This window comes from Stenella coeruleoalba, assembly GCF_951394435.1.
Source record: "Stenella coeruleoalba genome assembly, chromosome: 16".
Lineage (NCBI taxonomy): Eukaryota > Metazoa > Chordata > Mammalia > Artiodactyla > Delphinidae > Stenella > Stenella coeruleoalba.
In genome coordinates, this window is record NC_137162.1 from 47,596,645 (window position 1) to 47,608,734 (window position 12,090).

General features: G+C 44.9%; 1 protein-coding gene across 1 annotated transcript in view; it reads left to right on the top strand.

Moving 5' to 3' along the window:
* Positions 1-831: 831 nt before the first annotated feature.
* The window catches only part of LOC307175475 (anthrax toxin receptor-like), a gene marked incomplete at its 3' end in the record, with an annotated part of 36,105 nt that continues 24,846 nt past the window's right edge, over positions 832-12,090 (top strand). Inside the window, exons 1-2 of the mRNA XM_079900584.1 lie at positions 832-1,744; positions 6,193-6,987. Of these exons, the coding sequence (XP_079756710.1) occupies positions 6,722-6,987 (266 nt within the window). The 5' untranslated portion in view covers positions 832-1,744; positions 6,193-6,721. The remainder of the gene's footprint in view (positions 1,745-6,192; positions 6,988-12,090) is intronic.

Below are 12,090 nucleotides of genomic sequence, written 5' to 3' on the forward strand. Positions count from 1 at the left end.
TGCACACCACCAGCATTGACAAGTATATACTTTAGAAATTTATAGTTAATTTCTTATTTCAACTCTCACCCAAATGTTTCACATGCAAAGCCCTGGCCTATTGTCTTCCCACAACTGCTCTCTGAGTCCCACCCTCATTCTCCCCACCAACCTAGCCTTGCACTGCCTCCACAGAAGGATGGTGTGGGGCCCCATGTTCCCTAAATGATCCTGCAAGATTTAGCTTCCTGGTGCTGTCTGTGTCTGTAACTAAAGGCAAAATGCCAAGAAAAGGATTCATTCAAAGCCTTGTCTCTAAAGCCAAGTATTCCTTTCAGCTCACCCTGAAAACTCAGAGATTTACAACTTGATCCTTCATGTATTTTTCCCACAACAGGCACTGAACAGGTTACATGCCCAGATCTTTGGATATAATCTGTTGGAGAAAGGATCTGGGGCAAATGCATCATTATTACCCTCGTGCCCAGTACAAGCCCTGGCTGAGAATAATGGAGCGGCACAGGGTGGGTGAATGGAAGAATTAAAAGAATTGCAGCCCAAAAAAGTTGACCTAGCAGAAAAAACAAAAATCCAAGGTGGAATTCTTGATGGGGGGAAGGAAAAAGGGAAGAAGTGGGGAGGAGAGAGAGAGAGAGGGAGAGAAGAAGAAGAAAAAACAGAGAAAGGGAAAGACAGGGGACACAAGTAATAAAAAGATTGGTAGGAAAAAGTGAGACAGGTGAGAGAAAAATACAGAAGAGGCAAGGAGACAAAAGACAGAGGCAGAGGGCAGGGACCGGAGTAGCACGGGAGGAAAAAAAAAAAGGAAGGAGCGATGGAGAAAGCTGATGACAGAGGAAAGAGAAGAACCGGGCAGGCGAGGGCAGAACTGAGAACCTGCCCTGGGGAAAAGCCAGTAGAAATGAGATGACTCCCGACCCCCACGCCCACTCGCGGGTCCGTCCCGGGGGCAGGACAGCGCGTCTCACCTCGGCTCTCGCGCGGCGCTGGGCGCTGGGGACGCGCTGGCAGCCCCGGCCGCCTCCAGGTCGGGGCAGTGACACGCGGGTCGGAACTTGGCGCGCGAGCCCTGCGGGGCCGGTCAGACCCCGCCTTCCCGAGCTGCCCCCGCCTCTGGGGCGGGGCCTCGGGCACCGCCCCGTTCCTAGGGGTCCGCGGGCCTTAGGGGAGGGGCCTGTGAGTGGGCTGAACCCGCAGAAAGGGGCGCCTAGGAAACCCGCTTCCCAGGCACCACCCGGAGCAGATCTGGACGCCGGAATGCACGCCGGCTCCGCGCCCACTCGGCTGGGCCCAGCCCTCCCGCGAGTCCAGCTCCGCAAACCCCGGCCCGCCGTCCCCGCTGGTTCAGGCCTTGCCCCGCGCCTCCCAGGTGCGGGACTGAGGAGGGTGCCCTGGCGCGGACCTGCCTTTGGAGGTGGCCCTCGGGCCACGGCGGAGGCTGCACTTACCGCTGCTCACTCGCCCTGTGCGCCGCGACTTCTACCCTCTTGGGTCTCGGGGACCCGGGCAACAGCCTGGTTGTCAGTGCAGGTGTTCCGTGTCCTGCGACTGCGGATCCTCCGTGCAGCCCAGAGACCCCATCAGCGCGTTGGACTCTCCTTCCGCCTCCAGGCTGAGCGGCCACGAAAGCTCCATCTTTGTGGCGCACTGAGAAACTTCCAGACTTCACTGGAGCTGATCCTCGGCCTCTCAGCCTTTCCTGAGCCTCCTCAGTTCTGAAATGGCAGCATTGTGCCAAATAATGGTGAGTTCTGTGACTTCACAGAATGCAAAGGTGTCAGGGAACTTAACTACCCATGGAGGGTGGGACAGGTCAGGGCCTAAAGCGTGGGGACAGGAGGGAATGCCTTCTAAGTGACTACATTCATGCCAGGTCTTGGACTACCTAGGACATTTCCCTGTAGTGAGGGTGAGAGGAGATAGGAGTGGGGGGGGGGGGTGGTCTCAAGTAACCAGAATTGTTGCAGTGGCAGCCAGGTGTATGAGTCACATTGTTTGAGCCCAGAAGAGGGGCAGAGCAGGCTAGATAGGGGAAGAGAGAATCCTTGAGGGACTGAGAGGGAGCCCTGAGTCCCCGCTCCTTCCTTCCTTCCTTCAGTCACTCAGTAACTGTTCCGGATGCCCCTGAGAGGAGAGGGTGTGGAGACATAAGCAGACAAAGCTCTGTGCTTTTCCCAAAGGGTTGGGAGCATATATCACACAGATAAGATTGTAAAGGAACAAAATTATGATGAGTCTGAGGTGGGCAAAGTGAGATTCAGAACAGACAGTAAAGCTCTGAGTAACGGTCCCCAAAACAAAAATTTTCCTCTGTGAAGAGAACCCATTAATGAATATGGACATGAGAGATCAAATCCCAGATGTGCAGCTCACTCAGCCTTAGTGAAATTATAGATGTTTAGGACAAACCTTGAAAATAATCTGTCCACTTAGAATCCTGTATCTAACTGAACTGTTGTTCAAGAGTGAACACAGAACAGAGATATTTTCGAGGTACAAAGCCTAAGTTGAACACCCTTACAAGCTTGGTGAAGGAACCACTAAAGAATGTATTTCAGAAGCAAGGAAACTGAACCCAGATGAAAGGACAGAGAGTCAAGAAACCATGACTGGAAGTCCAAGATCAAGGTGTCAGCGGGGTTGGTTTCTGATGAGACCTCTCTTCCTGGATTTCAGGTGGCCACCTTCCTTCTGTGTCACCCACTGCCTTTTCACTGTGACTGTGTGAAGGACAGCACTGGTGTCTCTTCCTTTTCTTATGAGGACACTAGACCTATAGGATTAGGGCCTAATACTTATGACCTCACTTAACCTTAATCATATCCTGAAAGGCCTGACGTCCAAGTGCCTTAATCATATCCTGAAAGGCCTGACGTTAAGGATTAGGGCTCAATATATGAATTTGGGAGGAAGGGCACAATTCAGTCCATAGCATTCAGTAAATATTAAATAATTGTATCAGTAGTTTAAAGACTTTACACAAAGAAAACACCAGATATAGGAGATATCATACCAAATATTCAAGAAGCAGACGATTGTGATCACATTCAAAGTCTTCCCAAAGACAACATAAAACACTCCCAAGTGCATTTCAGGAGGCTAGACTTATGTAATATCAAATCCAGATAAGAGCAGCACAAAAACAGGAAATTACAGGCCAACCTCTCTCCTGAGCATAGGCAAAAAAAATCTAACCTAATACTAAATTCAATCAGCAGTGTTTAAAAAATATCATGGCCAATTTGGGTCTATTTACAATATGTTAATATTGTTTCAGATGCATTAATTTAATTAGCCATATTAATAGATTACTGGAGAAAAATATATACTTCTCACAAAATATACAGAAAATTTTAGATAAAATCCAGGACTTGTTCATGATATCTAGCACACCAAGAATATTAGTGAAATACCGTTATCTGATAAAGGATTTCTACCAAAAGCTTTCAATAAATATCATTCTTTTAATTTTTATTTATTTATTTATTTTTGCGGTACGCAGGCCTCTCAACTGTCATGGCCTCTCCCGTTGCGGAGCACAGGCTCCGGACACGCAGGCTCAGCGGCCATGGCTCACGGGCCCAGCCGCTCCGCTGCATGTGGGATCTTCCCGGACCGGGGCACGAACCCGTGTCCCCTGCATCGGCAGGCGGACGCTCAACCACTGCGCCACCAGGGAAGCCCAATAAATATCATTCTTAATGGTGATGTGTTAGAGGCATTCTCTTTAAAATCACAAATGCCTCCATCATAGCTCTACTCGTTGAAGAAGTAATCAAGACAGTGGTTGTTTTTTTTATTTTTATACTGACCCAATGGATTTTACAGTTAAATTTTTAGAATGAGAGAGCTTAGCAAGTTGAGTGAATATATCAACCAATAAATACATTTCTTCACAATACCAATAAACAGTTTAAAACTCTATTTCAAACTGCCATTTACACTAGCAGCAAAAATATAAGGTATTTAGAGAAGGCACTTACAAAAGAAGTGAAGATCTTCATAGGGAAATATAAATGAAAAGCTTTGAAAAAGACCTAAATAAATGAAGACAATGCCATGTTCACTGATACGAGGAGTCCTGATTGCAGATTCACATCCCTCCAAATGTATCTGTATATATGTTGATATCATAAACAAACATCAAGAGGGTTTTGGTGGAGTGGAGACTTGAAGAGTTGATTCTAAAATTTGCATGAACGAGCAAATGGCCAACAATTACCCTAAGAAGAGTTAGGTGGGGTGATTTACCCTGTACTATCAAGGCTTGCTGTAGCACTCTGCGTATGTTAGGTTAGGTAACTGAACGCCGTGTGTATCAGGTTCTAGTGGGTTATCTTCTGTAACAAAACCCACCAAATCTAATCAGCTGAAAGCACAAACTTTATTTCCCACTCGTATATCTCAGTGTCCCACATGTACATGTCCATCCCAGGTTCCCAAGAGGGAGCAGCACATCACAGTTACTCAGCTACCAGGGTGTTGGATTCACCTGAGTCACACCTGGATTCTTGAAGATTCTGTCCAGAAGTGGCACGTGTAACTTCTATTAACGTTTCCTTGGTGGAATCAAGGGCAAGCCTGCCATGAATGTGGCAGGGAAGCAGTCCTCCTCTGCAAGAGGAAGGGACAGCGAGGAGCAGTAATACAATCGTTCACAATACACAATAATTTAGACAGTGCGGTTTCGACACTTTCAGTATAAACCAATAGACGGATAAAGACAATGCAACAGAGAGCACAGACCCAGGCCCACAACTATATGGAATTTGAAACACATCAGAGGTGACATAGAAATCATGAAGGAAAACATGGAATAGACAACAAATGATGCTGGGACAATTTACTCTAAATATGGGAAACATGAAATCAGATCCCTGGCAAGAATCAGACTTATAAATTAATTCCAGATGGATTCAAGACATCAGTGTGAACTCTTTAAAACTTTTAAGATAAAATCTTTAAATCTTTTAAAACTTTAAAACTTTTAAGTTTTAAATCTTTAAAACTTTTAAGATAAAATCTGTTTCAGCTTAACAGGGAAGGATTTCTTAAATAAGATACAAACAGTGCAAATCTTAACAGTTTCACTTAAAAGTGACAAATTCAACATTTGTCATTAAAATTAAGAACTTGTAAAATAATACATATATATACATAGAATACAAGAACATACACATATATATGTATTTCAGGAATACATATATATATATGTATTCAGGAATACATATATGTAAATATATGTATTCCTGAATCACTTTGCTGTACACCTGAAACTGACACAACACTGTGTCAACTATACTTCAATAAAAAAATTAAGAACTTCTGTTTTATTAAAAGGCATTAAATAGAGTGAAAAAAGAGCCACACACTGAAGAAGATCTTTGCAACAATTGATAAAAGATTAATATCCTAAATATACAAGGAATGCTAAGGAATCAATATGAAAGAAAAACAACTGAATTGGAGAATGGATACAGGCAGAAACAGGCATTTCACAAAGGAGGGAAAATGAATGACCTGAAATCTGTTGAATAGAAGACCAATCCCATCAGTAATGAGGGGAATGCAAATTAAGACCAAAACAGACGTTGAATCAGTAGAAAAATATATAAAAATATGACAATAGCAAGTGTCATGAAGGATGTGAAGCAAGGAAAACCTAATAGCCTCTAAGGGAGAAGTACACCAGATTCCATCAATTCCAAATATCATTTATTTAAGATATTCCATTATTTAAAATATCACTCAAACAACAAGAACTACAAAAATCACCAACACAGTGCATTTTACCATTTGTAATTTTTGTATTTTCATTATACATATTGAAAGATCTATTTTAGACTTATTACAAATGACCTTTAGCATATATCACTCTTCTTTTGTGCATACAAAAGAAAACAAAATAAATTGGTTAAAGTATTTCTAAAAATTTTTACATTCACAGCCCGAGTTTTTGAAACACTTTTGACTTAAAGTTGTTAATGCCCAATGTTGATCCATGGAGAAGAGAGAGGCCATCCCCGCTCAGCCCTTTCTGATTTCTAGTCACAGAATTTGTGGGCATAATATAAAAGTTCTTGTTCTATGTCACTCAGTTTGTGGTGGTTTGTTAAGCAGCAGTAGATAACTGGCATGCCCTTCATTCACAAGGGACTTTGACATCCTTGCAGGACCTTCTTCCCCTTCTAGATCCTTCCATCCACTGGGTCACACGAATGACTGCAACACTCTACACTCCGAGTTCCTGGACCTCCTCCCCCACAGCGATGTCCTCATCTAAGCCACCTCAGCTGCCCTCTTTCAGCTGACAAAAAGGCAGGATTTCTCCAGGATTTTAATGGCCACCTGAGAGGGTCTGGGATGAGGAACAAACGGAGGCCTCATCTTACTGCCCCTCCAAAGAGCCCCTGACTCCCCCCTGGGATTGTCAACAGGCAGGACACTGAGCAGAGCTGCAGGTCACAAAGTCACCATGCCAACCTTCCTGTCCATCATAAGGGACATCACAGGGAATTCTGCCTCCTTGGGGCTGGGGGCAGGCGGAGCAGGTAGTGGGCCATCCCCCAAGGCCAGCCATCTTTGCCTTTTCCGCCCTCAGGGCAGGTACAAGAGGAGGCTCACAGTGCCCCATCGTTAGAGGGCTGGAGGGGTGGAGGCTGCGGCCTGAGGTGGCCTGGAGTAGCCAGGGTCCAACGGGACTGTTGGTACAGCCAGGTAAATGGAGAGTGGCGGGCCCTGGATGCCCAGCCCTGGGCTCTTCCTGTTGCTGTTGCTGCCCCCTCCACTGCTGAGTGGAAGGAGCTTCCAGCATAGCATCCCGAACTGGAGAAATTTACACCACCTTGACCTTGGCTGGAGAACCATTCACCGCTACCTCAGCCCAGACTGGAGAAGCTTCCACAGGGGCACCAATCATCACAAGAGCAAAGCAAAAAAGTTGCATGACTGCAATGGTGTCTTCGATCTCTACTTCGTCTTGGATGCGTGAGTGGCTTCCCCATCTGGCCCCCATGCTTCTCAAGGCACCACTGTCACCAAGGTTACTGATGGCAAGAAGTGGTCCAGGGGGATCCCAGGCTCTGAGAGAGGGGAGGCAAGGACAGTCTTGGTCAGACCCAAGGAACAGACCTCTGTGGCCTCCTTGTTCCTGGACAGAAAGAAAGCCCCAGGCATTTATTTCCTGGGGCTCTTACTTCTGGAAAGGAAAAAGGTCACCATAAGGTTTCTCAATGGTTCTCAGTCTCTCCATCAACTTGGCCTGGATCTGTGACCTGCATGCCCCTTAAACAGCTGGAGGGGCAGGCAATTGCTAGGAGCTGCCTTCTCAGCAGTTGTGAGAAGCTCACAGTGCATTTGGGTTTCTTTTCTTTCTTTCTTTCTATTTTTTTTTTTTTTTACCCAAATAACCTCTGTTTTTACTGGGCCCCAGAGAGATTGGTATGTCATCTGTTAGGCATTCTCACAGTGTCACTGCTTAGAAAGTCCTTTGCTTTGCTGCTTTTTTTGACAACTTGGAGACCCACGTTACAATTTGTGTGCACTTTCAGAACAGTTTGGTCTGTCTGAGTGTGGCCCTGGGAAACCTGTGCTGTGCATTAACTACCTTCTGGCCCTCAAAGAAGGAAAGGGAGGGGTGAATCCTCAGGCTGGAGAGATTGCCTTGGTTCCATTTTCAACTCCTCTGTGGGGCTGAGGATAAAGTTTACTTATTTAGTAGTAACAGTGGCATGACTCTAATATCATTGACCTATTTTATGGTTTCCAAAGTCCATCACTGCACATCTGTTATCCTCAAAACAATCCTGGGAAGTAAAGTGGGAAGATATATGCATATGCAACCACCTGGAAAGGGGAACAGACTCCTAGAGGTTGGATGAGGTATGACAGAAGCTGGTGGGGGTGACAGGACTGAATCCTCCTGGATTCTGCAAGTGGGAGGAGGAGCTGAGTGTGTCCAGGGACGGGACCTACACACCCATTTCCCAGCCCCAGGCCATCAGAGAAGAGTAGGCCTACAGCACGGCCATAGTGGGCCAGGCTAGGCTTGTCTGAAGCCACAGCAAATTCCTCAGTTCCAGAGAAATAACATTGTCTCTCTGGGAACTGTGCTCATTCAGTCTGGTTATAGAAAGCCTTGCTGTCTTCGAAACCATCTTGATGAGAATATTTGGAGGTTGAGGACAAATTCCCTCCTGATGTCCCCTGCTACTCTTGGGGAGGGGGGAATAATGACCACTGAGGAGGCAGCCCCAGCTTTGCAGTCAGGCAGACTCCACTCATCAGTCATGCGGCCTAGGGCAAGTCGCCTCACCGCTGTCTGCCTCAGTGTCCCCATCTGTACAATGGAGCCTTCACACCCACCTCACCAGGTTGTGATGGGGATGAAGGGGAGCTTATATGGTTTGCCCAGCATGTGTCAGATGCAGTCGTGGAGGAGGAGCATAAAATAAACTTCCAGGGAAGGCAGAGTCACACACCCTGGGAACTCCCCAGCACTGCAGGGGCCCCTGATCCAGCCCTTACTGCTTGGCTCGCTCTCTCCGCATGTGCCCTTTGTGGGGAGGTGGGATGTGGGTCAGACACCTCTGCTGGTGGCACTCCCAAGGTTCTCTGGATCTTTCATCCATTGGTGAGCAGTCTTATCCATTCTCTCATTCCCTTGTTCATCCACTCACTGAAATAATTACTGGAAAACTTCTGTATGCCAGTCACTGTTTGGGGCAGTGGGGATAAGGCAGCAAACAAAACTTGAAAAAGTCCTTGTTCTCTTGGAGCTTTCACTGTAGGAGACAAGAAATAAATCAAAGAGGAACTAGGGTATTAGATGGGGGTAAATCAGGACTGGGGGGAAATCAGGACAGGAGGATGAGAAGTGCTGAGGGAGGATCAGAAGTGCTGAAGAGGTGCTCAGGAAAGGCTATGCTGACAGACTGGGGCAGTGTCGGGGAGGCTCTGGTGATTTTTGAGCAGAGGAGGTGTGTGATTGGATTATGTTTAAAAGGGTCACAGTTGAAGGGTGCAAGAATAGAGCCTTCCGGGAGACCAGGGAGGGGCCTGATGCAGGGATCCAGGGAGGATATGATGGTGGTGTGGACCAGTAGGTATGGGTGGCAATGATAAGTGGACAGATTCTGGAGCTATTTTGAAATTAGAGGCCACAGGAATCCAGAGAGTGTGGATGGGGGGAAAGCCAGGTGTGTCCCTAGATTGGGAATAGGGGGTAGGGGATTAAACAGTTTCATCACCATGTCTTCATCATTATGTGAATAAGTATTATTATCCCTGTTTTATAGATGAGGCAAGGAGGTAGCTCAAGGCCTGGGGATGACCCACCAAAGCCTCCATATAGAATACACGGATCCAGAATTTGAACTCTGGAATCTTAGTCTTTGTTTTCAACAGTTTGATTATAGTGTGCCTTGATGTGGATCTTTTTATTTTATTGCATTTGGAGTTAGTTGAGATTCTTGGAATTGTACAATCATGTCTTTCATCTAATTTTGGACATTTTTGGATGTTATTTTTTCAAATAATGTTTCTGCTTCTTTTTCTTATTTGCTTCAGGAATTCATACAATATGTTTGTTGGTCTGCTTAAGCGTGTCCTACAGGTCCCTTAGACTCCGACCACTTTTATTCATTCTTTTTTCTTTATGCTCCCAACACTAAACAGTAGCAATTGTCCTATCCTCCACTTTGCTGATTCCTTGCTCTGCCTAGTAAAATTTGTTATTGAACCACCCTAATGAATTTTTCAATTTATTATTACACTTTCTGCTCCAAAATTTCTGCTTGGTTTTTTAATAATTTATGTTCTTGGTGATATTTATTTTGCTCATATATCATTATCCTGGTTTCCTCTATTTCTTTGTCTTTATTTTCCTACTTCTGAGCATATTTAAGATGCTTTTAAGTGTTTGTCTAGTAAGTCTGATGCCTTGGCTTCTTCAGGAATGGTTTCTGTAATTTTATTTAGTTCCTTTGATTGAACAATGATCCTGTTTCTTTGTATGTTTCACGTTTTTTTGTTGAAAATTAGGATTTTTATTACCATAATGTAGTATCTCTAGAAAGCAGAATTCACCACAGCTTACTGGGTTGTATTTGCTTTTATCTGTTGATATAGACTTGTGTAGTAGTCTGTTTATTCTGAAACTTTTCCAAACTACTTTTGCAAAGAATATTCCTTGTTGTGTGGGATCACTGGAGTTTCTGTTCCACTAACTCTTATTCACTGAATGTATTGACAGAGATTTCCCAAATGCCAGGGTCTGAAAAGAACATAAAACCGTTACAAAATTGTAAAAAGACCTGGGGTGGCAGGGAGAGGCCACCTCTTCCATTCTTTGCAGAATGTTTCTTTGCTGGGACATTCCTTTAGCGCTTAGCTAGACGACCACTGAGCCTAGGGATCAGCCTAAGGCGAAACTTAAGGTCTTCTCAAGACTTTCCTGAACTTTCTCCTGGCCTGAGCGTATGTGTCTGTTTTTAAATTCACCTATGCCCACAGCTGATTTTAAACGTCCTAATTGACTCCAGCCAGGTAAGGAGAGTTTTACACAATAATTTGTAAGTAAGGTCGACACTGCTCCCTCTAGATCAAGGACAACCTGGGACTGGGCCAGCGATCAAGACCAAAACTGCCACCATGCCAGAGAAGGTGTGGGAGAAGTGTGATGAAATATGCAACAAAACCCCTGTCATTTTGAAAATAGCTATTTCTTAATTGCACATTTGCTTTATTGTTGTAATCCTTTTTTGTTTTCTGGGGCTCCTACAGAGTTAGTGCTGACAGCTTCTGGTTGTTTGTTCAATGTCTCCATGGGGGAACGAGGGCTTAGGTTTTCAGATGTGCCATTTTGGTGACATCATTCATGCTACAAGTTTTTGTTTGCAATTTTATTTTCACATTTAGGAGAAACTGAATGAACATAAATTTTAAATCAAACACTATTATTGTTCACAACAGAAATCTTGAGGCCCCTGACCCTTTCCTCCCCACTTTTGATCTCACTTCCCAGAGGCAGCCACTTAGAAATCTTCCAGATTTTTCTTCTGATGATATGACCATGTTTCCAATGCTGTGCTTGTATCGACTGCTATTTCCTGCTTTTTGAGGTTTATACATTCTCTATTGAGTTCTTATTAGGGGGAGAGGAAAATGTAGCTTTCTGATAGCTCAGCTCCCCTGCATGACACTGCCATAGCCACTTCCGATGTCCCAGCATAGTTATCTCACTAGGATGTTTTGGCCTCAAGCTTTAATATCAGAGATATCCTCAAGTTGCTGGTGACCCTCGTCTCTCCATTGTCATTTAAGAGTGGGCACTAAATCATGATTGAAGCTCTGTGTCAGAAGCCCATGTAGTTGCTCTGTTCCAAACTGCCTCCTTCCTGGGGACCTGAGGGTCCCTGTAGTATTTTCCACTGCCAGGAGCACTCGTGTTCTGCGTTCTAGAATCGAGACCTTCATTCACAATAATCACACACTGAAACCTTTTCCAGAGGAGGTGGGTGGGTTGAAGACTTTTGTTTCCTATATATCTCCTTTGGAAGATCCTCTTCAGTGGGGGAGGACACAGACGAGAGGAGTAATGAGAAGGAAAGTGGAATGTGGTATGAATAGTTAGGAAAGGAGTTGCCACGCACTTAAGTATAGGAGCTCCTAAGGAAAAGTCCGTATTGTTGTTGGGTTGACAGAGTCTTATGCTTTGCCACCCACAGTTGTCACACACAGCAGTGTCTCCCACATCTGCCAAGTTCAGGGGGTAAATCATGGGGTTTGCAGCTAGTTCTGGGTTCAGGTCCATGGAAATTTTGGCAAATTCCTTGACCTGTGAGAGCCTCAGCTTTCTCATCTGTAAAATGGGAATAATGATATCACAGAACTGTTTCGGAATTGGAAATCATGCATGTAACATGTCTGGTATATACGTACTCCATGAATGATAACCATAGTATTGTTAGAATTATATATTCTTAGTGTGCTCGCCATCTCTTGACAGTTCTAGATACAGCCAAGAGGAGGCAGAAGGAATGGTAGAGAGGAGAAGGATGCTTTTGGGTATATGGGAATTACACATATAAA